This window comes from Parathielavia appendiculata (assembly GCF_033297405.1).
Source record: "Parathielavia appendiculata strain CBS 731.68 unplaced genomic scaffold N657scaffold_9, whole genome shotgun sequence".
In the NCBI taxonomy this organism is placed as follows: Eukaryota; Fungi; Ascomycota; class Sordariomycetes; order Sordariales; family Chaetomiaceae; genus Parathielavia; species Parathielavia appendiculata.
In genome coordinates this window covers 255,148-278,455 of record NW_026944228.1, presented here as the reverse complement: position 1 = coordinate 278,455, position 23,308 = coordinate 255,148, and the positions used below count along the sequence as shown (strand labels likewise).

Sequence of the window (23,308 nt, the reverse complement as noted above, 5' to 3'; positions counted from 1 at the left end):
CATGATATAGGACCATTGTGTTGCTTTGGAGTGTTCATATCAGCCCATGTACAATACATGACGTACTGTAGAGCCCAGGCTGTGGAGAGGAGAGGATGTGATTCCCTCCTTTTAATCTTGGGGAACCATCTAGTTCTCTGGAGACGAACCTATATGCCTAATTGCTAGGAAGGCAGCCGAAAAACTGAAGCAAATGTCACAGAGCTGGGACTTTATGCCTCCCCTTTCATTCCTCCTCGTTCAGCTCACCGTTCTTCTCGTCTTCTTCCTCCACAGCGTCCCTCGCTGCCTTTGCCACCTCCGTGTTCGCCTTGTCCTCTATGAGCGCCCCCTCCTTGACCTCAGCCTCCTCTGCCTGCTCGTTTACCACCACTGCCTTTGGGAAGGCACCAGTGTACTCCCCATCGTTCATATCCCCAAGACAAGTCTCACCCGACTTGGCAGCATCCTTCAGTTCCTCTTCCTAACCTCAACCCCCACAACCTGCTCATCGACTGAGACGACCTTAGCGTCAGTTTTCTCCTCCTTGGTCTCCTCCTTGGTCTCCTCCTCCTTGATTTCCTCCTCCTTGATCTCCTCCTCCTTGATCTCCTCCCCCTTGGTTTCCTCCTCCTTTACCTTCTTGTCCTGCTCCTTTTTATCCTTCTTGTCATCCTGCTTGTCATCCTCCTTGCCATCCTCCTTCAATTGCTCTGTCACCTCCTCCACATTGTCCTCCTCTCTGCTATCCTCCTTATCATCCTCCTTTTCCTGCTCTTGGTCCTCCTCCGTCACTTTTCCCATCACCTCCCCACCGTTGGCCTCCTTCTTCTCGCCACCAGAGGTCTGTGCCTTGGCCGCACCGCGCTGGATGTAGGGGTAAGGGCGCCACTGCGGCTCCCCCCTTTCCACACGTTTCAGCTTGATAGCAGCCCACTCGCAGCGCATGTCAGCGGACCACGTCTTGTGCTGCATCTTGCGGGCCAGGTCGCGAGAGTTGGCGGCAAACAGCTCAATTTCTTCGATGAGGAACCAAGCCACGAACTTGAATCCCCTCTTGTCCGGTTCTATCCCGTAGCTGGCATAGACGGCGATCGGCCCGTGCTCGGTGGGATGGTACTTGACGCTGGGCGTGTCAACGTAGGCGGGCTTGTCAAGCTCACGGCTTTCTGACATCCAATCTCCCGGGATGACGATGGACGAGATGTTGTCCTCCTCGTCAAAGCACTCGATGTCCGGGCCGTCGTCGATCCCATAGCGCTCGAACTTGACGGACTCGGTCAGCTGGGCGACCACGCGGGCTGCCTGCTCTACCTGGCTCGGTTCTTTGTGCTGCTCCAGCAGAATGGCCTTCTTCGCGGCGTACTCCGGGAGGAGATCGAGGCACGACTTGACGTAGATGGTGTTCTCCGTCATCCACTGGGGCTGGTTGGCAACGTAGATGAGTGCAAAGGCGGCGGCATCGGGAAGATCCTTGCTGCTGTTGATGGTATGCAACTGATCGGGGATGCAGGTCGCTGCCGAGGAGGGATTGAAGTGGCGCCAGATCTGCTTGGGCAAGAAGCTGGAACATGTGTCAGTACCTTACTCAGTCATCCAGCGCCTTTAGTAAATTGCGCTGTCGACATACGAGCAGCAGCGCGTGCGTTGGGCGAGAAGGGGGTATTTCCCGGCCTTCCGACTGCGGCGAGAATCGAAACAACATGCCACTTACCAGCCATGAGCGAGGCGGGGTCTTCCTGTCAATTTCTGCGGCGTGCTAAGAGCGGCAGGAACGCTCGCAAAACTGGTCGAGGAACGAGCGGTCGAGTTGATGCTGCCGCGATACGCGCCACGATGACCGCCGCGGTTGGATATGGGTTTGCGGTGCATGTTGGTGATGGGACTGCCTCTGAGTTTGAACTGCGGAGGGTGTCAAGGCCGAGTAGCACAGGAACGTCTTGCCTTCCCAATCAACGAATTTCGTAAACGACCAAAGAAGAAAAGGGAGATTCTCCGAGTAAAAACGAGCGTAAAAATCGAGCAACTTACGGTCTGATTTGAGAGTCCAGGGTTGGTTACGGAGGCGCGAATCCCGTCACACAACGATGAGGGGGAAGAGCGTGAATGATGTGACGAGAAAGTGATGCCCTCTGCAAATTGAGGAGGTCTGAGGAAGAAGCTCACCTGATTGAAAATGGCAACTTCCCAATCGGTGATGACCTTACGTAGGTACCTGCCTGAGACAAGCCATCCCCAGGACTTCCATTGATCTCTGCTTCCGGTCCCTCTTGGTCTGTCGTCTGCCTGAGGCCACCCGTTGTTCGTGCGGTAAATCGGACCCGTTGGTATGTGCATCATAACTTATCTAACCAGAAAATACCGTGATAATTGGGTTAGGGCGAGTTTGCAGCAGGGGATAAAGCCCAAAAGGGTCATAGACTCACAGTGATCCGTTCAGGGGTGTGTTTTGTTTTCAAGTTGCAGTCCAGGGGCTATTATTAACATAGGGCTGGTACAGTCTACTTGTGCAATCATATACAACCCTCCCGTTGCACCTGGTAGGTAGTTTACTTATTTTCGATCATTGTTTGACCTTTGAAAGGTACTTAGCCATCAATCGCCCTTTTTCAAAGCTAATTTTGCTGTAGTTAAACCTTGTTGGAATCGTAAGGCACAGGATGCCATTTGCTAGGTGACGGAGGGAAAAGAGATCTGATGATCTGAACATCAAGCATTGAAATAGCGTCTCACAGTCTGCAGAATGTAAGAACAGAACCACTTAACCCAGGTCCTGGCCAAGCGTAATGCAGGTATCTAATGGCAGATCCACCTCTCGTAATCGCTCCCATTAACCATCTGAACATAAACCTTTCCCGTCTCCTCCATTCAACATCCCCTCTAATTCGCGCAAAGGGTAAAGACAACGTCCTGGTTGGCGGTGCACACCTTGACCTGGCTGCCTGCGGGGGGCACGCCAGTGGGCCAGATAATCGACGGGCAGGTCTGCTCGGCGCTCGCCACGACCAGCTTTTTGCCGACAAAGGCGTCGCCGAAGACATCGCTGAGGTCGTACCAGATCTTGTCGCCGTCGAGGTTGTATGCGAAGACGGTCTGGGGCGCGCCCGTGTATAGGCCGTCGGCGTTGCGCGTCACCTTGAGGGCCTTGCCGCCCGTCACGGGGTCCTTGCGGAACTCCTCGGCGTAGTAGCCGACCTTTGGGGAGAGACCGTAGGGGCCCTCGACTTGGGAGCCGACCGACCAGACGTGCACCGTCTCGTCGCAGTTGTTGACCACGCGGGCCTTGCCCAGGGCTGAGGCCAAGGGGGCCACGGTGGCGAGGGCGAGGATGCTGCGTTTGGCGAGCATGATGGTTGCGGTTGAGCGGGTTCCGACCGAGATTTTGTTGGTTTGCGGTGTGGTGTGAGAGCGAAGGGCTTGCGATCTGTCTGGTGTCATCAATCATCTACGGAGGACAGTCTTATATACACCTCGTGAAATCGGGTCAACATGTCTTGACGTCTTGGCTTCATCATTGTCGCGGCAGCTGCAGGGTGCCCAATCTGTTGTGAGCGCTCAGAATAGCAGCACCTGCAACAGTTTGCAGTGTGCCTGTTGGTCGGTTTCGCGTTCATATCCATTAATGGATGAGGCCGAGTAAGGGAAACAGTCAATACGAAGCCCGGCAGCGGAAAGCAGGAAGACTTCCGCCGGTTCTGCCCAATGTAGCCTCATGCTAGCCGGACACTGGAGGCTGGGTAGTCATGTGCCGCCAACGGCACCGTATGCCAAGGGTTGACAGCGAAGCGAGACGTGGAATATCGTATTGTCGCGCCGGCTCAATGAAGAACGATGCGTATTCGAGTTTAAAATGCGGGGACAGGCTCAGTCTTCCCGCTTGTACCGTTACATGGTGCTCAAAGGCCCCAGTGATGGCGGATTGAATCCCGAGTCCCGCCTCGGGAGAGATGTCGGCACTCGTTGCCGGAGAAGCGGCCATACCCGCAGATCTTATCCGCTTTGGGCATTCGTTGGAGAAGCTTGCAGCCCACTGACGCTGAGCGAGAGTGGTGACAGTGGTTTGAGATTTTGGATGAGGTCAGCCCGGCCAACAACCTTCCCGTATTGTGGTTTCGGCAAAAGTCTTCCTTTCTCTCCGTGGTGGAGAGATGTTTTAGGGTGAGCAAACGAAGCTCAGAAAACTACTTGCCATCCAAGCGGAGTCTGATTCTGCCGTCTGACTGACCATGACTCGGCTTCCTGCCGTGTCCGAATGGAAAACCGATGGTCTGAACAGCCCATCACGATGTGGGCTCGTATATGCACGATTACAGTCGGCTTGGCAGGCGTCGCCTCCCAGCTGGGCCAGCACAGGTTCGGCTTCAGCTTCAGCCGCTGGGCTGCGGCCTGATCGGGTCTCTCCTTGTTCGGGACGGCCATCAATTAGAACGAGCTTGTGATTTAGCTTAAAGAGGAAATCGATGAAGTGGTGGTATGTTGGTTGAAATACGGTAGGTAGGGAAGAGTGGATGACATCCTCCTGCGCTGAGTGTTCTTCTCCCCACTGTCTCTGCTGCGTCAACTTGTGCTCTGTTTAGCAAACCCCTTCATCGCTTCAGTGTAACGTCGCTGATGCCCTTTCAAACGGTTGAGACAGTTCTCCTGGTAATCCAGACGTGCCTGGGCGACGTTTCTTACTCCATCAGCGCCGTGAGGAAGCTGCGCCATCCATCCCCGAATGTCTTCTATCGCTTGTTCCGAACCATTGATGACCGTGCTCAGGCGTTCAATCCTTGCGCTGTAATCCTGTCCACCGGTTTCCGCTTGCCCAACTTCGAGGGTAAAGGGCCTGCCAGGACACAGACGCTCAGCGTCAGCGAGACTGGCCAAGTACGCCCTCTCATGAATTGCGGTTTTCTTCTCGGCGTGGCGGATGGCTTCCTGGTCTTGCGCACTACCAGATGGCCCCTGCTTGAGGGCTTCAAGCTGTCGCTTTGCCATACTAAGCCTGACTTGAACTTCCCTCAGTTCCCACTGTGGCAGGTTTTCGTGTCTTTGGGCCTCGCCGGCTGCGAATAGCTCTTCAGCCCGTTTGAGACTTGTTCGCATTCCTCGAGTGTCCAGTTCATCAATCCACATCTCCCAACGCACAAGCCACTCCTCGTCAAGAGATTTCGCTTCTGCTAGCTTCTTCTGCCACTTCGGCATAGCCAACGCCCGATTCTCTTCAAGCTCCGCTACCCGGTGCTTGAGGCTCTGAACCTGCCGGAACGGTTCCTCGGCGTGGTACTCGACAACTCTTGCAGCGTCGGCACGTACTTGGTCGACAAGAAAGGCGTCACCATCGAAGTCTTCGCCAGGCCAGCCGTGCTTGCGATACAGAGGCTTCACCAGGTCCTCATTCCACTCCTGGCCAGCAATTTCGCCCCCCCCTGGAGTTACGAATAGCTCGTGATACCAGCGGACGATATCCCCTAGGACTCTGCGAGCGGGCCGGGCATCCATCTCATCCCAGATATTCTCACCCTCGGCTTCTATATCATCCTTCTCCTCGTCCTGCTCATGCGTGTCGGAGTTGGCCGCCTCCTCGTTCAAGGACATCTCCCACTCCGCCACGTCACACGGGGTTTCGACTCCATCCTTGTGGATAATATACGTCTTCTCCCCACTCTCGTTCAAGGTTTGATAAACGCCCTCGCGCAGATTGGGATCATGGCTGCGACCGTCTTCCTGATCGAAGATGCCCACAACATGCCTCTTGGCATCGTAAACGATCACGCATTGGTGATTGCCCAGCATCGACAGCGGCGTCATCCATGGTCGCATCATCTGCTCGGGGTCGTTCCCACTGATAAAAGGATCGCGGCCATCACGCACGTGGTGTTCGTTGCGAAAGTCGGCGAAGCTGCTGCCCATGAAGAAGTCCATTCTATCTGAATCCGGGGCCTTGACGTAGGGTAAAATGTGGTAGAGGTAGATGATGGACAGGTCGAGTTTGAGCGATCGGTATAGCGGCATGAGGGAGCTGACGTCGTGCGGGCCGGCCTGGATCCATTCTGGTTCGAGATAGCGCATGCGTGCGAGGGTGTTGTAGATGTCGAGCATTTGGCCGGCAACCCCGTGGAGGCGTTTCTTTTGTTTGGCTGTGAGGGATCCTGCGATGGACTCCATGATTCAGATTGTCTGCGGTAATTGAGGGGGATTATGTGATGGGACTGCTGGCTGCGAACGGGAAAGGCAGAGAATAATTTTGGAGTGACGTAAATCGTCGAGAATGATGGAAGCAGAATGAGCGAAAGGATGGTGGAAAAACTCCTCTAGGCAGCAATCACCAAGCCTTGCCGAACCCACCCTCAAATGCACGATGAAATAAGTAGGCCGCTAACACAAATCCTCTGCATCTTCGTGGATTTTGATTTCGTTTTGCTTTGCTTTCCTCCTCCATGTCCATTTTTTTTTTGAGTTTCTCCTTAACGTAACGTTATCTCTATCGCTAATTCAATGATTTATTTATTTTCCTCCTTATCTCCAGATACTACAATCAAGTCATAGCAGGTTGACGGGTAACAGACTGGAGCAAAACTCTGGATTTGCACAGGTGTACATGACCCTTCGCATCTCCCTCTCCAGGAGTGGCATCGTTGTCAGGCATGAGACCTCAAAAGACCCGGGCCTAATTACTCGATCGCAATGTCGACTGCTTCGTACCGCGGGTCCGAGAATGCCTCGCCCTCCATGACGCACAGGAGAAAGCTGTCATCAACCAGCGTGTATACGCCCGGCTTTTCTGTGCTCTCTCGCAAAAGATACGGCACCTCGGCGCCCACAATGCAGACAAAGACATCGCCCTCCCTAGCCTCGTTCCGCACCTGGCCAAGCCGGCCTTGCTCAGTCCGACAAAAGCGCCGGCAGTCGGCCATAGTCAGGAGCGAATGCTCAATTATGGCGCCGTACGTCAACATGATCATCCTGACCTCCTCCGACAGCTCAAAGCCATCCGTGAAGTAGTCGAAGAGGTAGGTCATAAAGACCTGCGTCGCTTGGAGCACCTTTTCTGGTACGGGATCCCGCATCGTTGTCATGCTGCAGAGAAGAGTCTCCAGAAAGCTCCGTCTGAACTCGGCCTGTTCCTCGGTCTCGTCGGGCGCCAGCTCCGGCTCCCCTTTATTTTCTGTCCTTTTCCAGTATTCCTCATAAGCTACCTCATGACAATCTCCTATCCAGTCCCTCATGCGCAGCTTCAGGAGCGACGTCTTCCTCGGTGGGAAACGGCACTTCGTTCTGAGGCTTGACGAGTTTCGCAACCCGGTCGACGATTCGTCCCCTGATAGAGCACCCGGCCGTCTCTGTGGAGATGGTGACGTTGGGCTTTTGATGGCCGCCGGCGTGGAACAGCTGCGGCGGAGCAGTGTAAGTCAAACCCCCTGCTTGTGGGCGCCCCCCATATTTGGGCACACATTCGATGCATCGCGACCCAACCCGACCGACCACTTCAAACAACCACATCTTCATCAATCTGCATCTCCTGGAGTTCCCTTTGGTATATGATATTTTTTGGCGCCAAAATGGCCAAATATACTGAGGAACAGCTTTTTCAGGCACTTACAGAGATTCAAAAAGGCCGGCCAGTCGCCGTAGTCGCAAAGGAATGGGCCATACCAAGGTCAACCTTACAACACCGTCGAGATGGACGTCAACCACGCGCAGTAGCTTTCGAGAGCTTGCAAAAACTATCCAAGGCCCAGGAGGACCGTTTGACGAAATGGGTTCTCAACCAAGTCGACCTCGGCTTACCTCCAGCCCACTCGCAGATCAAGGAGCTTGCGCAACGGATGCTTCGGGCACGCGGCGACCCAACAACACTCGGAAAACGCTGGTTAGCCCGGTTTTTGAATAGGAACCCGGTCCTGAAGACCCAGAGAGCCCGGGAAATGGAACACGCGCGCGTCAATGGCGCCACGACTGAGGTCATTCGCGGGTGGTTTCCTTACCTATCGACCCCCGACATCAAGGCGAACAAGCCGGCCAACCGGTGGAATATGGACGAGGCCGGCATTATGGAAGGCATGGGGATCAACGGCCTGGTAGTTGGGAGCCGGGAAAAGAGGTCAATCTTGCGGAAGGCCCCCGGTACACGCGCCTGGACATCCTTCATCGAGTGCATCTCGGCCACCGGCAGATACCTCCATCCGTTGGTCATTTTCAAGGGCAAGAGCGTTCAACAGCAATGGTTTCCGTTGTATCTAGAGTTTTTTGATGGCTGGGAGTTCGTTGCAACAGAAAACGGCTGGACCAACAATGCCGTAGGCGTGGAATGGCTGGAACGGATCCTTATCCCCCAGACCCAGCCAGTTGGCCCTTCCGACTACCGTCTGTTGATACTTGACGGCCACGGCAGTCATACCAGCGATGACTTCATGTGGCTATGTTTCCAACATCGCATTCATGTCATTTATCTTCCACCACACTGCTCCCACGCCCTCCAACCATTGGATTTGGCCGTCTTCTCGCCCCTGAAAACGGCTTACCGCAAATCCTTGACTGCCCTGGCCCTATGGAGCGATACAAGCATCGTGGGCAAGCGGAATTTCCTTGAGTATTACCGTAAGGCTCGATTGACGGCCTTGGTAGGTAGGAATATCCTGTCGGGGTGGAAGGCCTCGGGGTTGTGGCCGGTCAGTATCGCCAAACCGCTGATGAGCCGGTTGTTGGTCGAAACACCCGCGTTTCAATCCCCACGCCCCAAAAAGCAAGTCATCTGGATACTTTTCATTCTCCAGTCACTCCAAGACCTATTTTCTTCGCCAAACCGACGACGTGGACTACACCAAAGAAAAGAGTTGACCTTCGTCAGCAGTTGACCGAATTCGCCCTGCAAACAGAGCCTTCCAGGACCCAAAGACAGCTCTTCCAGAAGGTCAACAAAGCCTTCGAGAACATGGACAGTGATATGGCCCTCTTGCGAGCCAAAAACGAGGCTCTACGGGCACAGTTGGAAGCCATGAGGCCCAGGAAGAGGAAGAGGGTTGATACGGACCCAAATACTGTATTTGCGGACATTGGGGCTACCCGCAGGGCTCAGATTGGGGCTGGAGCAGTAGAGGTTGAATTGGATGAAACTTCTGAAGATGAGGAATCTAGTGATACCGGCGATTGTATTGTAGTGGCCGCGAAAAGTCGGAAATAGTCTTCTAAAGTGGTTGTGGTGGACATCTGCATCCTGGAAATTACGTGCTCAAATGTGGGGGGTGCTCACAAGCAGGGGGTGTGACTTAGGGGACGAGGGGGTTCACGGGGCCCTGACACGTCAAGTCGGGGACCCACGAGGGAAGCGCAAGGCGGTCCTGCTTTTGGCCTCCGATTTGATAGTTGGTGTCCGGGGCGAGACACAGGAGCTTCAAGTTTTGGAAGGGGACTAGTGTTGTAACGGCGAACTTCATGCATACCTCCTCGATGGACAAGGGGTAGTCCACTTCCAGGCAGACGGTATCCTGCTGCAGACTGAGCAGCGAGTAGAGATGGTCCCTCCGATCTGTGCATTGGAATACCGGCGTCGCGGTGACACAGTCAACGAGGGTCAGCTTACGGTATACCGTTACCAAGTATGTCATGAAGACGGCCTTCAGCATGTGGACAGGTTTGCAACTGTCCTCGAGAAAAGCTAGCATGTATGGTGCGTGGTAGTTGACTCGCTCGCCGTCAAACGTCAGTGTCTTCAATCGTCATGGGATGGTTCTTATTTGCACGGCTTACTCGTTGCGAGTCCAGCAAGGAGCGTCTTAATGCCGTAGCACGCTATGCTGTAGGCCACGCCGGCGAGTTCCTTCCACGGAAACTTGATGTGTCCGTAAATAACAGTTCGGGGAACTGTGTCGTCTGCAGGAGCTATTTCCTGTATAATCCATCTCCTGCTAAACCAGGGCCGCTTGACAAGACTGGTGATGGGACGCCAGTCGTGATCCAAGAAGTTGGGCTTCTTCTCGCGCCGTAGTCGCTGCATCTTGTAAGCGGCTTTCGTTCTTTTGTAGGCTCTTTCGATGGGGGTACAAACCGCAGCTTCACCGAACATTTCGTACGAGATTGGGTATATCTCTTCGAATTCGAAATGCTCGGGCGGCAAGAGTTCCAGTGCGCCCCTTATGCATCCATCGAGTTCGTCGAATCCCGAGCTGTCGTCGCCTAGCCAGATAAGGACGGTACTTGGCTGGGAGTACATACGGCTCATGAGCCTAACCTGCCTGTTCTTTTCCGGTATATCCCGTTGGTTGATGCAGACGGTGTCGGCCCAGAGCACTCGGACAGCGTCAGGCCTTCGAAGGTGTCTGAGGGCCGTGTAAAGGCTGTTAGTTACAAGGAGGAGCTCATCATCGCAGCAGACCTCGCAGGTCTCACCGGCGTCGCCTCAGCAGTACGATATGGCCTCATACGAACGCTTTTCGCTCAGTCTGACGGAGCGAAGCGTAGAACGGATGTCGTCGTCGCCCGACCCCGGCTCCAAGTGCAAGAGTCGGGTTTCGTCGTCATGCAAGAGGGGTTTGTACTGGTACTGCGGACCCATAATTATGCAACAGAACCTGGGACGCTGCGAGGAGACTGCGATTCACGAGCGGAGGAGGCCCTCCCCGACCGAGATAATGGTTGGGACATGACCTCTGGGCCTCGTTGAGGGGCTGAGCCAAAAAGCTGCCAAACCAGAATACGGCCATGTTGCATCAATAAGTCAGCGCAGCGGCAGATTCTCGCCAATGCTGTAAGTCATTCTATGATGGACGGATGGAGTACCTCCAACCTTTTAGCTCGCCAAAAACACCAGGTCGGGCGGGAATTCCATGCGAAGCAATAACCAACCTGTTGTCGTGGTTCTGCAAGAGGACAAGAGGACGGTCTCAGCAACTTACGGAAGAATCGCAGAATGCAGTCGTCGAAGAACCATTACATACTGTGGTCGCGTGCATAAAGAAAACCCCCATGTCAGGTACCTGTGGGGCACAACAGGCTGACGCGTTTTGGCCAATCAGCTGAACACACCCAAACTTTCCACTTTACACAGTACGTCCGTACTGTGGAACAGCGTCTTCCAAAGCATCTCTTATTTTCGATAACTCACAACAGCACGATGGCACGGCCACAGGGATCCAGCGGTACGAAACAGCTTACTACCGAGGAACGCCAGCGAGTTCGGGTCTTATATTTCGATGCCAGCAAAAGCCAAGCTGAGATCCAGAGTATTACTGGCTATACTAAAGCCCAGATCCGGACCGCTATTCGCGCTCGCGACGCCACTGCTAGGCGGAGTACTGGCCGGCCACGGACGTCAACACCAGAGCAAGAAAACGAGCTTGTTCAGTATGTCGTTTCCAGTAAAAAAGCTCGTCGGATGGGCTTCCTTGAGCTCTCAACAATCATCTTCGCTGGGGTCTTTGGCGTGTGGGTGATCAAGCATGCTCTTTATCGACTGGGCTTCCGCCGACGAGTTGCTCGTAAGAAGCCACCGATAACCGAACGAACCCGGAAACTCCGAGAGACCTGGGCCAAAGAGCATGACCATTGGACCCCTGAGCGGTGGGCAAAGATCCTTTGGGCCGACGAGACCTGGGTTACTGGTGGCCCGCATAAGAAGCAGTATGTAACCCGGCGTCAAGGCGAGGAGTGGGATCCTACGTGCATTGTGGAAAAGCATCAACGCAAGGGTGGCTGGATGTTCTGGGGTTGCTTCTCTGGCTTAGGCAAAGGCCCTGGGATTTTCTGGGAAAAGGATTGGGGGAAGATCAACGCCGAAACCTACCGCGCACATACTGTACCTGTGATTCACGGCTGGGTACAGTTGTGCAAGGAACAGCTTGGTGAGGATCTGATCCTGATGCAAGATGGTGCTCCAGGGCATGCAGCCGCAGAGACGAAGGAAAATCTCAGAGAGCGAGGCATTGTTGTGATGGAATGGCCACCCTTTTCACCGGACTTGAACCCTATTGAGTCTTGTTGGAATTGGATGAAGGACTGGATCGAAGACCGGTATGGCCTTGAAGAAAAGCCCTCGTACGAAAAGCTACGTCAGTATGTCAATGAGGCTTGGGAGGCACTACCGGACGACTACTTGAGGGAACTGTTGGCCTCGATGCCAGATCGGTGCAAGGCGGTGATTGCAGCCAAGGGTATGCATACAAAATATTAATTAGTTGTTTACTGTATTTATTGTGGAAAAGTGTGGATACCTTACTCTCGGTTAGCGTAGGTACCCCGCATGAAGATTTTCATTACCCATCATACCACAGTACGTGCAGTGGGCCCAGAGTCCTTGGCGCTGGCCTCACCACCAGGACTTGGCACGATGTTGCCAGTTAGCCCCGCCTGAATTTTGGAAATTCAGAAACAACACCTTTGAAGGCTTGGCATTGCTTCTCGCAACCCGATCTCTTAACCGGCAAATCCTAGAGCTACCGAACAGCACCCGCACCTGGAACGTAGCACTTTCACGGTATCTGTGCCGAGGGTGCCATCACTCCAGTCATGGAGCAACCAGCGAGCGAACCTATTGCCCCAGAGCACACCGAGACGCAGAACCCCGCCCCCACCATGCCTGGCCCTGCCGAGAGTGCGCCGACGATACCATCCAAGCGGATCCATTCCCTGGTCATCGACGCCAACGCAATTATCAAGAACGATCCCACAGTTTCGACGTTGCTTACCCAAGCCGAGGAGTTGTACACCATTCCTGCTGTGATTTCAGAGAGTATGGCGACCACGCCGCGAGCCCCTACAGCACCCCGCTGACCACGCGCAGTTCGCGATGAGGCGGCAAGGTCACGGTTCCACACTACTTTGTCTCCATTTCTAAAGCTCCGGAACCCGCGCCCCGAGTCCATTCAGTTCGTTACCAACTTTGCGAAGAGCACGGGCGATCTCCAGGTTCTCTCAAAGCCCGATATTCACCTTCTCGCCCTAACATACGATTTGGAAGTCGAGAGGAATGGCGGTGACGTACGCAAATCCCAGCTATCGCCAGTTTTTCGATGTCTGACTTCGGTGATTCCAGTGGCGACTGAGACGAGAACCGAATCAAAAGAGTGTGAATGGGAAACCGCCGGGCAAGATTGAGGCAGCAGCCGATGAACCGAATATCCAGGAGACTGTGGAGTCAGCGGTTGTCCAGCCGTCAATCATTGCTTCCGATGCAAGAAATGAGCAGGGGGAGGCTTTGCCCCGGGCTGCAGACGAGGCGGGTCCGTCAATCGAGCAAGCAACGGCCCAAGTGACAGAGAAACTGCAAGATCTCAGCTTTAATCAGCCTTCCGCGGAGGGGGATACTGCTGAACAGGAAGAGGAGGTAACAGAGGAAGAAGATGATGGCGAAGGAGAATGGATAAGTACGTTCACTACAACGCAGTTTTTTCAACCACAGGCACTGACAATAAATCACCCAGCGCCCAGCAACATCAAGAAGTACCAGGCCAGGGAAAATGCACACATAGAACCGCAGCCTGTACAGAGGGTACTGCAGGCGGCCTTGATCACCGGGGATATGGCCATGCGGAATGTGGCGTTGAGAATAAACTTGAAGTACGTTCAACTAAAGCGAGAGTAAGAAGCACACACTGACCTTCCTAGTCTTCTCGACTCAGGCTTCTCCCGCATCACATACCTCAAAACCTGGGTTCTGCGATGTCACGGGTGCTTTAAAGTGTGCAAGGATATGTCGAAACAGTTCTGCCCGTCCTGCGGCCAGCCCACTTTGACCCGTGTCTCGTGCAGTACGGACGCGTCGGGCAACTTCACCCTTCACCTCAAGAAGAACTTCCAGTACAATAATCGGGGCAACGTCTACAGCATACCGAAGCCGACCCACGGCTCCGCTAGCGGAAAGGGCAACAATGTCAAAGGAGGCGGCAAGAATGGGTGGGGAAGGGCCTTGATCCTCACTGAAGACCAAAAGGAGTACGCCAAGAAGATGGATGAAGAACGACGGACAAAGTACCGTGACTTCATGGACCAGGACTACCTGCCCGGCATTCTGGGCGGCGCCAGAACGTCGGGCAGCGGGAGGATCAAGGTGGGCGCGGGCCGCAATGTTAACGCCAAGAAGAGGAGGTGATAGTATGCAGATGCCAATGCCATGATAAGGTACCGAATTTGGGGATCGGACCCCGTGATCAAACGTTGTGGGCATTTAGTGTATTCCTTTCTTGATCAAACATGCAAGGCCCGTAACGCCATGTGCAAATCCCCAAACCAATCCAACGCCAAGCCTTTTAATTTCACCCGCCGTCTGAGCCTAAGGGCAGGCAAAGAACTTCCGAAATACTCGTCACCACCGGGCTGGGATCGTCATGGTGCCGCCGGCGGAGAAGTCGGACATAACGGACGATGACGGCGGCCCATGAATGCCGGGTTCATATATCCCCTTCTGTGAATTACTTGAGGGAGGATTGATCGCACAGCGACCATAGCGTGGCATTGCCGATGTCGTCGTCCTTCGTCTCGCCGAACGAACCAACCCGACGATTATCCACTTATTCTGAAGCCACAGTCTTAGCATCCCCGTACTACAGAGCGATCCCAGGGACAAGAGGGAGGAACATACTCTTCTGCGCCAGCAGCACAGCGAACCTCTTGCGCACAGCCAGGCGGTGCCGCGACCACTTGTCGTCGGGCGAGAAGCGTGCCGGGTGCGCCGACTTGGTGACCTGCCCGTCCATGACTTTCTTGAGCGTGTAGCGCCGGCCCGAGCCGTTGGCCTCGGGGAGGTACATGAGATGCATGGCTGCGGTTGTCGGGAGCTCGAACAGCCTGGGGGGTAGTGGTTTGGTTGAGGAGTGGTGGTTGGTTCTGGAAATTTTTCGCCAATTGAACCTAGTTGAAGAACAGCTGGTCCACTTGATTGTCTTGGCACGCTATGGTGAAGTGGGTCCTTGTGCCTTCTTTGTTCAAGCCTACCTGTACGGATCTGTATCCATACCTACAATTCAACCCTGGTTGCTTGTTAGCACGGGACCTGGACATTACGCCTCATCTTCAACCTAAACCTTCTTGTACAGTATTCTCCTTTCCTTTATTGATTTCTTTGTTCTTTCTCTCTTTCTTTCCCCCTTTATATTTTCCTTCCTCTTCTTCTCTTCTGTCCTCTTCTTTACTTTTTAATCTTTACATCATAACGTATATTATCAGTGAGTGGCCCATATCAAACAAGTTTAGCAGGGCTGCACTCTGAAATCCGGATAAGATCGCTAAGAGCAACAACATTCTCTTATCATGCATTTCATTGGAGCCTTACTCAAGCCTGTTAAAGGTGGGCCACTCACTGATATGGGCCACTCACTGATAATATACGTTAGCAATTTTTTCACCTTTGTTTCTTGATTTCAATTGTCTTATGTCTACTGCCCCGCCGTGTACCCGTGCTAACGCACAAACCGAGAGCAGATTTGTACCCCGTACAAGGCTTGGATTCTTTCAAAGCACGCAACATCATATGGTGGATCCAGATCTTGGAGGCGAATAACAATCGTATTCTTGAATTTGGAAACAGTCAATCGCAGAAATACACCAGGAAACTAGATCCTATCAAAATAGCAACCACCCGAAGGTCATAATAATCGTGTCACGTCATCTCGTCATGGAGTTCAACCAGAGCCAATCTTGCCAGTTCAACCCCTCCCGAATCGTTCGAAGAATCAAAGATAACAGTCACAACCACCACACCTAATCACTCTCAGAACTGATGAGAACTCACCCCGGACGGCGCAGGTGACCCTGCTCTGGGCGATTCAACCCTCACTTCCGGCTCTCCCATCTCCTCGGCCGCCGGCGTCCTCACCCGCGCCGACGGAGATGACATAACCGGGCTCGACCCGCCTGCACTCGTCAAGGGTGGTGTCGACAGCGGCGAAAACGGATTTGGCGCCGGCGGCACCGGTCCCATCGAGCTCTGCGAGATCCAAGATGGGGGGCGTGTCGTTGCCGGAGGAGGAGGCGGCGGCGGGGAGGGGCCGAAGCAGCTGCTGTTGAAGGGATACTGCGTGAACGAAGCGGCGCCGAACTGATAGGGCCCTGGAGCATAGGCTGTGCCCGCGTGCGGTGGGATGCGTGGGAAGGGCGCCCTCGAGGAGGCGTCTATCTGGGCGCAGGCCAGGCAAGGCGGGTGGTAGCCTATGCCGTTGTGCCATAGCACGGGTCTGGCGCAGGACTGGTAGGGGGGGAAGTGGATGCAGGTCCGGGTATTGCGGCAGGCGAAGCAGTTGGTTGGGATCGGCCGGAACGGGGCGGTGGTGTGGTCGTTGAATGGCCGGGTGTCTCTCGGTGCGGTTCCGGAGGAGTCGGGGAATGACGGTGGCGAGGGGAACTGGTTGGAATAGGGTGCTGGGAAGGGTGCTGGGAAGGGTGCTGGGAAGGGTGCTGGGAAGGGTGCTGGGAAGGGTGCTGGGAAGGGTGCTGGTGGCGCCATTCCCGGTCGGTGGTACGCCGATACGCCGGGCGGAGGGGTGAAGGATTCCGGCGGAGTTGGACTGGGAGAGAACGTCGCGTCGTCGAAGCTGTAGTTGTCGTGCCTCGGAACAACGCGGACCCGAACGCTGGGCGAACGGCTGCGGTTTGGAGACTCGCTTTGGGCGAAGCGCCTGTATGGGGGAGGCGATTCGAAGCGCGAACGACGGAGCGGTGGAGACGGGGAATCAAAGCGGCTTCCCCAGCTCCGGTATGACGGAGGGGATGCGGACCGGACTCGCGTTCGGTATGATGGAGACCGGTTCCGATGCGGAGGCGACCAGTTTCTGTAGGGTGGGGAGAACTGGTGTCTCTTGCGACGAAGAGTGTCCCGCTGCCGGCGTTCTTCCCGCTGCTTGCGCAGCCCCTCCGTCCTGTCCGAGTGCACCCAAGGATTATAGAAGGGTGCGAAGGTGCTGAAACCGGTGTCAGCAGGGGCAGCCTTGGTCTCGGTCCCTCGAATAAGCACCGTGTAGACCAAGATCTCTTCTGGCCCGGGGTTCTTCCATTTGCGCAGTTTGTGGCGCTTCACTTCGGTGAGGTCGGTGTCGGTGAACCGACTGCGCAGCTGCTCTCGCATTACGACAACTGTCCAGGTTCGGGTTCGGTAATGGGTTGAGGTGGCCCTGCCTCTATCCATGAGGAGCTGGGTGAGAGCAGTTTGGACTGTGTCAGAAAGCTTTCTGCATCTTTCCTCGAGATCTTGCTCGTAAGTCTTGGCCCTCCCTCGCAATGCTCGAGTCGCCCAACACCGTTTATGCCTGGACTGGAAAGCCTCAATGGCCTGCAAGTGCATGTCTGACAGGTCCGGTTGCACAGAAGGCTGCGGGCTCACCACAAATCGGTCTCCGAGGTCGTCATAATTTTCGAGCCTGACCCCGAGCAACTTGAAGCCCTGCACCGGCACCCTCTTGCGCGGGTAGTACTCGATATTCCAAGCTTCGTAAACCGGCTTACCGGCCGGCTCCCCTCTCTTGAGGCGGCTAGCACTGGGGTCAGCATCTGACGTCGGTGGGGGGAACTTGATGTGGAAAACTCACAATACAGGTGCGCGATACTGCCTCTCTCGGACGGGGAAGTAGTCGAACGACATAGTGGACCGGCTGGAGATGCTCTCGGCATCACTCCACGCGGCACGGTCGTCATCATTCAAAACATCGTTGCCCCGTGCCGGGCTTCTACCCCTAGCGTGATTCTCCATGGAAGAGATCATGGTCGCGGCCGAATCAATGGCGAGCGGCCCAAGACAATTGAGAGAAGGACCGGGCCTGCTGGTTAGTGAGCGAGAGTCAGCGGGATGAAGGGGGTGGGCTGGCAGCCAACTTTAACTCGTCGCGAAATGCGGAGGGATGGGGACACCAAGAGGGGCAAGGCAGAATCGGGGCATCCATCCTCTCGGGGTCCACAAGGCTGGACATGGTCACTTTCGGACTAGAGATCTGGTACGCTCATTGACAAGGAGGGAATCTCGTTGGCCAGGAGTATGGGAGGTGTGTGCGGATCTGCATGGCGGCCTGCTGCCTGGGCAAGAAGGGTGCAACGCCAATGATTGACACCATGTCATGCAGCAAGACGCGAGAGGGAAGGCCTCTGATTCGACGCAGAGCCTCAGAACAGGGAACTGGAGCTGCTGTGCTGCAGCGCAGCGGCCGAAAATGGTTTGGGGTTCGTAATTGACAAACCGGACTAGGAGGCTGCTGCGCATTTTGTGAGCCGGGCGAGGCTGTGCAGTGGGATGCTCCGGGACGAGTGCGGCGCAGCTGGTTCTGGGGCATTAGCCGAAGCCTCACGTCAAGACGGGACTTGGCTCCGAAGAGCCAGCCCCCTTGAAGGCTCATAACAGACAGATCTTTAGGAGAGCCAATAGTTACTTATTGGTTTCTATCGTGCCCAGCCCGGAAACTATACATGTTACTCTATACTTCTCAGTTCAGCTCAGTTCAACTCGGTTCAATTGAGGAACTCAAGACTGACTGCCGGGATAGCCGAACTGAACTGAATGGCGCCGAGTTGAACCAAGGAAGCTGAACTCTTCAGGCCCTTAGCTGTCGCGGTCGGCTCGACTCTCTACAATTCTGGATAATGTAGGTATCCTAACACTAACAACCCTTAAGGCAAAGCAGCTAGGGTGGCACGCTAACCATTTCCTTGGACACTTCTAGCTATACGCTAGATGCATGAGCCCTGACCATGGATATGCAGTGCCGTGTTGAAAAATATCAAGAGACAGTGAGGTAACAACAGTCGCCATGTCCATCAGTTGATGGGCAACCATGACCTTGTGCGTGACTGGAGAGCCTATTCCCAACATGACTCGACCATTCCAGCGACTCGCACCGACAACATCCATAACTCCAACGTATCTGTTGGACTTGTTCTCCTTCCCCAGTATGCCCACAAAGAGTGACGGCGAGACCGATGATAACGGTCTCAGCTGCATCCCGTGGACTTTGAAGACACAGGGCGGTTCAGTATGCCCTACTTCGGACGGAGGGGTAGGTACTTAGTAGGCTAGGTACCTAAGTACACATTATCCTACCTACAGTAATTACACGTGTGCGTTTCTTGGTCAAATATCTCACTCCGCACAGGCGAGGCTGTCTCATCTCAATCATCTTTTATCAGGCATCACTTCAAGGCCATGTACTCGAGTTTCCTGTGTCGGGATATCATCGCTATCTGTCACCTACCTTATTCAGGGCTTTGTGTTGGGCAGTAGTAGCCGACGTATGACTTTCAAGCCGACACCCATCTTTATCTTCGACAGACCAGACATCAACGTTCCCTCTGTGTAGAGGTTTGTTCCATGGAGCGCAGTGGCGGCCGCCGTACGGAGGCGAGTTTGACGCCATGATGACGCCGTGTCCTTTTTCGTCTCATGTTTACCAGGCTTGCCACTGACCGTCCCATATCGAGGCCTTATTCATTACATCACACCCCTCGCTCCGATCGCAATGCACTGCACGGTCCTTGATCGGTGTACTCGAAATAGTAAATTTAAACGCCAGGTCTAGATCTCAAGGTGTAGGTTCCATTTCCCTGCACGCCGTTGCCGTCTTACCGCCACAGCACCGCCGCAGCTCCGAGTGAGAGCCTCATCCAGTCTGACCAGACAGACACCCAGCCGCTCCGGCGCATGTAAGGCATGGTAGCAGAAAGGGCACTGGCAAAACGTATGCAACGAATCAGAGGCAGTTTCGTGTAAATAGTATTATTATTCCTACACAGCTGTGCCCTAGGGCCTGCCGGACCTTCAACAACTTACTATACAGGAAAACCGCGCCCTCGTGGGCCGGGTTCGTGTATATAATAGATGACACGACTCATCCATCATCTTTGATTTGCTTCCATCTTCTCACCATCCAAATCTCGAACAATCTGAGGCGTGACGTCAATCAGTTGCAGCCCACCTACTTTTCGACTCTTTCGAGTACCTTCCCCAGCTACCAATCTCTCCAACCGACATCACCGCAATACCTGCCTATCTACGTGGTATCTTCCATCTCCAAGTCTCATAATGCATTCAATCCATCACCTCGCTACAGGCTGCTCTAGCTACCTTTACTACGGCGGCTCCCTCGGTCAACCGCCGCGCCGCCTTCTACGTCTGCTACAATAACAGGCTCCGCGGCGACTGCTCAGTCGACCCCTTCGCCATCCCTTGGTGCCCGGACTACGAGACAGGCACCCACAAGCCCTTGGAGGTCTCCAATAAGCGCCATGCCGACCACACCGTTTGTGCCCCAGGCACCGGCTACTTCCAGTCCTGCTCCAACGGTTTTCGCGGCTGCTGCAACGCCGATACCTACTCTGGCTCGGGCCAGTGTGCGGATAGTACAAGGAACGGCACTTCCAAACCTGACTCTGCTTGACGTTCAGCCCCCGATTAAAGTGTCTGCCTGCCGGCACGGGATGCCACGAGAGTTGTGGCTTCAAGCTCAAGGGTTGCTGCGTTTACTTGCAGAGCCCGGGTTACGAGTTGAACGGTTCATAAGGGTATGTTTCGATGTTTTGATCCCTTTTGGGTCTGGTTGCGGTAGTACCTTATTGTATTGCATTTGGCGCTAGGAGAAAGGTCAAATGGAGGGACGGATACAAGATCACATCATTTAGCATTCGTTTATCATTTAACAAAGCTTGGATATATGTGGCATTTTCATCCATTCATTGGCATCAGCATTCTGTAGGGGCAATAGTACGGTTGGCTTTCATGCAAATTTGAGGTTTTATGTTCCCACACGGCCCCCTCCCAAAACGGTCTATCTACTACTAGTACACACATTTGAACTATCTGGTGTCCTACGACGCGGAATGACCTAAAACAAAGCACAGCCCGTCGAATGGACTAGAGAAGCCTAGACAGATATAGACCCTGAAGTCTCACTGGAAGCCCGATGCAACGGCGGAACAACCACAACCGAAGATTCCGAGGTAATCTTTCCTGGAACCCTATGCTTATCGCCTCATACGTACTTCTGTATCTGAGTAAGAGGCCCATCAGAACTTCAATCTTGCTATTAAGTTGCAGACTCATCTACGATCAATGCTTCCCAGTCTACGAATTACTACTCCCCTCAATCCCCATGGCCATACAAACTTCATCACTTGCCACCGATAGACCATAACAGGCAAACAAAGGGACAAAGGCGTTGGAACGGATATCTTTACAAGTCAAGTGTCTAGTAGTCGACGTCGCTGAGCTCAGCTCGCTGCAGCAGCCTGTTCGAATTCGGGATTTACCCACGTCGGGGCCCCCGACATCTCACGCAATGCCGGCCCAAACTTGTGCAAAGCCGCCAGAGCCGGAATACAGAAGAAAACAGTGATCATGGCATGACCAGCAAATGTCCAGGTAAATCCGACGTTCCCCACCCATGGCACAATCAAGAATGGGTCGACAAAGGCAGACATATTTAGCATGACAGCATAGAATGTCATGGTGGACATGCTCTGCATCGGGTAGGCATCCACAACGTACGAGCAGATGGCAGTGTTTCCCATCTGGATACCGGCCCCAACTTTATGGCAGACACAATCAGCTTAACGTTAACATTGACGAGGAGCAAGGTACGGGGCAACTCACAAAGAGCAAAGGCAACTTGTCCCACCATCCAGTGGTAGCCATAATCCACGCTGATGCCCCAAATAATCAGACCAACAGCCGTCAAGATAATGGCGGGATAGGCCAGCCACAGACGCATCTCTGGTGTCTTCTGGTTGTTGTTGGACTTGGCCAGCTTGACCACGAGCCAGTCGCTCAGACTGCCGGAGCACAAGACCTCCGAAATCAAGGTACCGACGATCAAGCCAAGATACAGAAGCCTGGGGGACCAGGGAGTTAACTTAAATTGCACCCGAGAAAGCTGTAGCACCGTGACGGGAAGGTCAAGTAATAAACACTTACCCCTGAATGTGCACATCATACGTCGAGTATGCGACGGGCACCAACGTCACCACGGAAAGAACCCACCAATACCAGCCGAAGCAGTAAGTTATGAGGGAGACGGAGACCACAGTGTACTTGAATGTCTTGATGAACCGGATGAGAGGGTCGTATAGTTTCGGGTGCTTAATGCCCGGAAGTGGCGAGACACTGGCGAACGGCAACCTCTTGGTTCTTCGCACATCCATGTTCGTTGGGGAGCCATTCGCCATCCGGGTCTTTTCGTCGTCGCCTGGTTGGACAGGCATGATGCCGACTCTTTGTGACTCTTCGAGCATGAGCCGACGTGGGTAGAGTGTCTCTGGGAGAAAGAACAGTTGGGCGAGGAGGATGAGGCCGAATAAAATAGCAGTGACCCATTGGATCCATTGGTAGCCGGCAATGTTGACGAAGCCGCCAATCAGTGGGCCAAACAAGAGGCCCTGGTCGATGGCCAGCACCCAGAGTCCCAGCTTCTGGCCGCGCTCGTGCTCAAAGAAGATGTCGTTGATGATGGCCAAGCCGACATTGGACGCAGGGCTGACACCGAGGCCTTGGAAGAATCGCGCGGCCATGTAGCCAGAGTAACTCGGGGCCAGTGCGGCCCCGACCGTCGAAACCAGTGCCATGATGGTGCCGAGAATGAGAATGGGACGGCGGCCGATGATATCTGCGGGAGACGCCCACAGCAACGGGCCTAGGGAAAGGCCGAGAGCAGGGATGGCAACGGTCCAGTTGACTTGCTCCAGACTGGCCGAGTACTTGTCCTGGAGGTCTGGAAAAGACGGAACCGTGGTTGTTGTGATGTAAGTGAACATGAAGTACCTGTCAAGGGGCTGGTTAATGTGAAGGCACGTCTTGGTCAGAGGAGATTCGAGCAGCTTACAGAGACATGACAATTGCCAGGATGGTGTGCTTCTCCACCGACGACCAGTTCAGGGGGTCGAGGTCGTCGCCGAGGACGGGCTGCGGGAACAGACGGAGGCCATCTTTGGTCAAGACAAACTCGTCTGTTACCTGACCGACGGTGCCGTTGGATACTAGCCCAAATGGTGATGTAAGGCCGAAGGGCTTGTCTTCCTTTTCGGCATTGGCCATGTTGTCGACCAAGGTTTGAAGCACGGAGCTTTTCAGACCTTGTCGAGTCGGGGAACTCAATTTGTCTCGTTATGTTCAGTGAGTGAACTGTCGACTCAGAAGATACATGACGGTCCATCACGGCCGGCATCAACAGACGTATATAGGTGGATAGAAGTCCCTGGCATCAGTTGGGGTACGTAAAGTCGACTCCCTTGCCCATACTGCTGTTGTGATCAACTGTTGGGCTTATCATGTTGGTCTGCGACGTCTTATCTCTGCTCTGGGCGTTCTGCCGGTGACAACCTTTCCAAGAAAGGAGCAACACGCGCCTTATCATACATGTCTCGACTTCGATTCTCTTATCTTCATGGA

General features: G+C 54.2%; 10 protein-coding genes across 10 annotated transcripts; 3 read left to right on the top strand and 7 right to left on the bottom strand.

Moving 5' to 3' along the window:
• Positions 1 to 48: 48 nt before the first annotated feature.
• On the bottom strand, positions 49 to 2,326 carry N657DRAFT_599105 (uncharacterized protein). Its single transcript, XM_062790053.1, has 2 exons — positions 1,694 to 2,326; positions 49 to 1,543 (listed from the first exon to the last, which is right to left on the bottom strand). The coding sequence occupies exons 1-2, from the start codon at positions 1,849 to 1,851 to the stop codon at positions 451 to 453; spliced, it is 1,251 nt and encodes a 416-aa protein (XP_062645968.1). The 5' UTR covers positions 1,852 to 2,326; the 3' UTR covers positions 49 to 450.
• Positions 2,327 to 2,859: 533 nt separating this feature from the next.
• N657DRAFT_575886 (uncharacterized protein) lies at positions 2,860 to 3,327 on the bottom strand (the record flags this gene model as incomplete). Its single annotated transcript, XM_062789135.1, has 1 exon — positions 2,860 to 3,327. The coding sequence occupies one exon, from the start codon at positions 3,325 to 3,327 to the stop codon at positions 2,860 to 2,862; it is 468 nt and encodes a 155-aa protein (XP_062645967.1).
• A 1,209-nt stretch (positions 3,328 to 4,536) lies between these two features.
• On the bottom strand, positions 4,537 to 6,267 carry N657DRAFT_621398 (uncharacterized protein; the record flags this gene model as incomplete). The annotated part of the gene is made up of 2 exons (XM_062790619.1): positions 5,650 to 6,267; positions 4,537 to 5,541 (listed from the first exon to the last, which is right to left on the bottom strand). The coding sequence occupies exons 1-2, from the start codon at positions 6,127 to 6,129 to the stop codon at positions 4,537 to 4,539; spliced, it is 1,485 nt and encodes a 494-aa protein (XP_062645966.1). The 5' UTR covers positions 6,130 to 6,267.
• Positions 6,268 to 6,401: 134 nt separating this feature from the next.
• N657DRAFT_657067 (DDE-domain-containing protein) lies at positions 6,402 to 8,371 on the top strand (the record flags this gene model as incomplete). The annotated part of the gene is made up of 3 exons (XM_062794764.1): positions 6,402 to 6,420; positions 7,759 to 8,267; positions 8,357 to 8,371. 3 exons carry the CDS (start codon positions 6,402 to 6,404, stop codon positions 8,369 to 8,371), a joined length of 543 nt encoding a protein of 180 aa, XP_062645965.1.
• Positions 8,372 to 9,024: 653 nt separating this feature from the next.
• N657DRAFT_493824 (uncharacterized protein) lies at positions 9,025 to 10,614 on the bottom strand. The gene is made up of 4 exons (XM_062787648.1): positions 10,371 to 10,614; positions 10,010 to 10,280; positions 9,712 to 9,952; positions 9,025 to 9,646 (listed from the first exon to the last, which is right to left on the bottom strand). Exons 1-4 carry the CDS (start codon positions 10,514 to 10,516, stop codon positions 9,231 to 9,233), a joined length of 1,074 nt encoding a protein of 357 aa, XP_062645964.1. The 5' UTR covers positions 10,517 to 10,614; the 3' UTR covers positions 9,025 to 9,230.
• Positions 10,615 to 12,382: 1,768 nt separating this feature from the next.
• Positions 12,383 to 14,353, top strand: N657DRAFT_621385 (D-site 20S pre-rRNA nuclease). The gene is made up of 5 exons (XM_062790618.1): positions 12,383 to 12,688; positions 12,740 to 12,936; positions 12,992 to 13,322; positions 13,380 to 13,515; positions 13,564 to 14,353. The coding sequence occupies exons 1-5, from the start codon at positions 12,466 to 12,468 to the stop codon at positions 14,045 to 14,047; spliced, it is 1,371 nt and encodes a 456-aa protein (XP_062645963.1). The 5' UTR covers positions 12,383 to 12,465; the 3' UTR covers positions 14,048 to 14,353.
• Positions 14,354 to 14,366: 13 nt separating this feature from the next.
• Positions 14,367 to 14,714, bottom strand: N657DRAFT_681992 (uncharacterized protein; the record flags this gene model as incomplete). The annotated part of the gene is made up of 2 exons (XM_062796444.1): positions 14,367 to 14,464; positions 14,537 to 14,714. The coding sequence occupies 2 exons, from the start codon at positions 14,712 to 14,714 to the stop codon at positions 14,367 to 14,369; spliced, it is 276 nt and encodes a 91-aa protein (XP_062645962.1).
• A 575-nt stretch (positions 14,715 to 15,289) lies between these two features.
• On the bottom strand, positions 15,290 to 17,786 carry N657DRAFT_646864 (uncharacterized protein). Its single transcript, XM_062793199.1, has 2 exons — positions 17,475 to 17,786; positions 15,290 to 17,417 (listed from the first exon to the last, which is right to left on the bottom strand). Exons 1-2 carry the CDS (start codon positions 17,525 to 17,527, stop codon positions 15,665 to 15,667), a joined length of 1,806 nt encoding a protein of 601 aa, XP_062645961.1. The 5' UTR covers positions 17,528 to 17,786; the 3' UTR covers positions 15,290 to 15,664.
• A 1,902-nt stretch (positions 17,787 to 19,688) lies between these two features.
• On the top strand, positions 19,689 to 20,658 carry N657DRAFT_646861 (uncharacterized protein). The gene has a single exon (XM_062793198.1). It carries the CDS (start codon positions 20,155 to 20,157, stop codon positions 20,500 to 20,502), a length of 348 nt encoding a protein of 115 aa, XP_062645960.1. The 5' UTR covers positions 19,689 to 20,154; the 3' UTR covers positions 20,503 to 20,658.
• A 388-nt stretch (positions 20,659 to 21,046) lies between these two features.
• Positions 21,047 to 22,968, bottom strand: N657DRAFT_621378 (MFS general substrate transporter). The gene is made up of 5 exons (XM_062790617.1): positions 22,743 to 22,968; positions 22,135 to 22,681; positions 21,839 to 22,095; positions 21,518 to 21,756; positions 21,047 to 21,452 (listed from the first exon to the last, which is right to left on the bottom strand). Exons 1-5 carry the CDS (start codon positions 22,952 to 22,954, stop codon positions 21,136 to 21,138), a joined length of 1,572 nt encoding a protein of 523 aa, XP_062645959.1. The 5' UTR covers positions 22,955 to 22,968; the 3' UTR covers positions 21,047 to 21,135.
• Between the last annotated feature and the right edge of the window lie 340 nt (positions 22,969 to 23,308).

What these genes read in the sequence shown, in the direction of transcription:
- N657DRAFT_599105 (XM_062790053.1), bottom strand. Translation starts at nt 1,851, where the DNA reads ATGCACCGCAAACCCATATCCAACCGCGGCGGTCATCGTGGCGCGTAT. An exon ending in CCCCGCCTCGCTCATGGCTG is followed by an intron (nt 1,544 to 1,693) that starts GTAAGTGGCATG and finishes CACATGTTCCAG; the next exon opens with CTTCTTGCCCAAGCAGATCT.
- N657DRAFT_493824 (XM_062787648.1), bottom strand. Translation starts at nt 10,516, where the DNA reads ATGGGTCCGCAGTACCAGTACAAACCCCTCTTGCATGACGACGAAACC. An exon ending in CGTTCGTATGAGGCCATATC is followed by an intron (nt 10,281 to 10,370) that starts GTACTGCTGAGG and finishes CACGGCCCTCAG; the next exon opens with ACACCTTCGAAGGCCTGACG. An exon ending in CCTTGCTGGACTCGCAACGA is followed by an intron (nt 9,647 to 9,711) that starts GTAAGCCGTGCA and finishes ACGGCGAGCGAG; the next exon opens with TCAACTACCACGCACCATAC.
- N657DRAFT_621385 (XM_062790618.1), top strand. Translation starts at nt 12,466, where the DNA reads ATGGAGCAACCAGCGAGCGAACCTATTGCCCCAGAGCACACCGAGACG. An exon ending in TGGCGAAGGAGAATGGATAA is followed by an intron (nt 13,323 to 13,379) that starts GTACGTTCACTA and finishes TAAATCACCCAG; the next exon opens with CGCCCAGCAACATCAAGAAG. An exon ending in GCGTTGAGAATAAACTTGAA is followed by an intron (nt 13,516 to 13,563) that starts GTACGTTCAACT and finishes TGACCTTCCTAG; the next exon opens with TCTTCTCGACTCAGGCTTCT.
- N657DRAFT_646864 (XM_062793199.1), bottom strand. Translation starts at nt 17,527, where the DNA reads ATGTCGTTCGACTACTTCCCCGTCCGAGAGAGGCAGTATCGCGCACCT. An exon ending in CAGTATCGCGCACCTGTATT is followed by an intron (nt 17,418 to 17,474) that starts GTGAGTTTTCCA and finishes CCCCAGTGCTAG; the next exon opens with CCGCCTCAAGAGAGGGGAGC.
- N657DRAFT_646861 (XM_062793198.1), top strand. Translation starts at nt 20,155, where the DNA reads ATGCCGACCACACCGTTTGTGCCCCAGGCACCGGCTACTTCCAGTCCT.
- N657DRAFT_621378 (XM_062790617.1), bottom strand. Translation starts at nt 22,954, where the DNA reads ATGGCCAATGCCGAAAAGGAAGACAAGCCCTTCGGCCTTACATCACCA. An exon ending in CTGGCAATTGTCATGTCTCT is followed by an intron (nt 22,682 to 22,742) that starts GTAAGCTGCTCG and finishes GCCCCTTGACAG; the next exon opens with GTACTTCATGTTCACTTACA. An exon ending in ACAAGTTGCCTTTGCTCTTT is followed by an intron (nt 21,453 to 21,517) that starts GTGAGTTGCCCC and finishes TCTGCCATAAAG; the next exon opens with TTGGGGCCGGTATCCAGATG.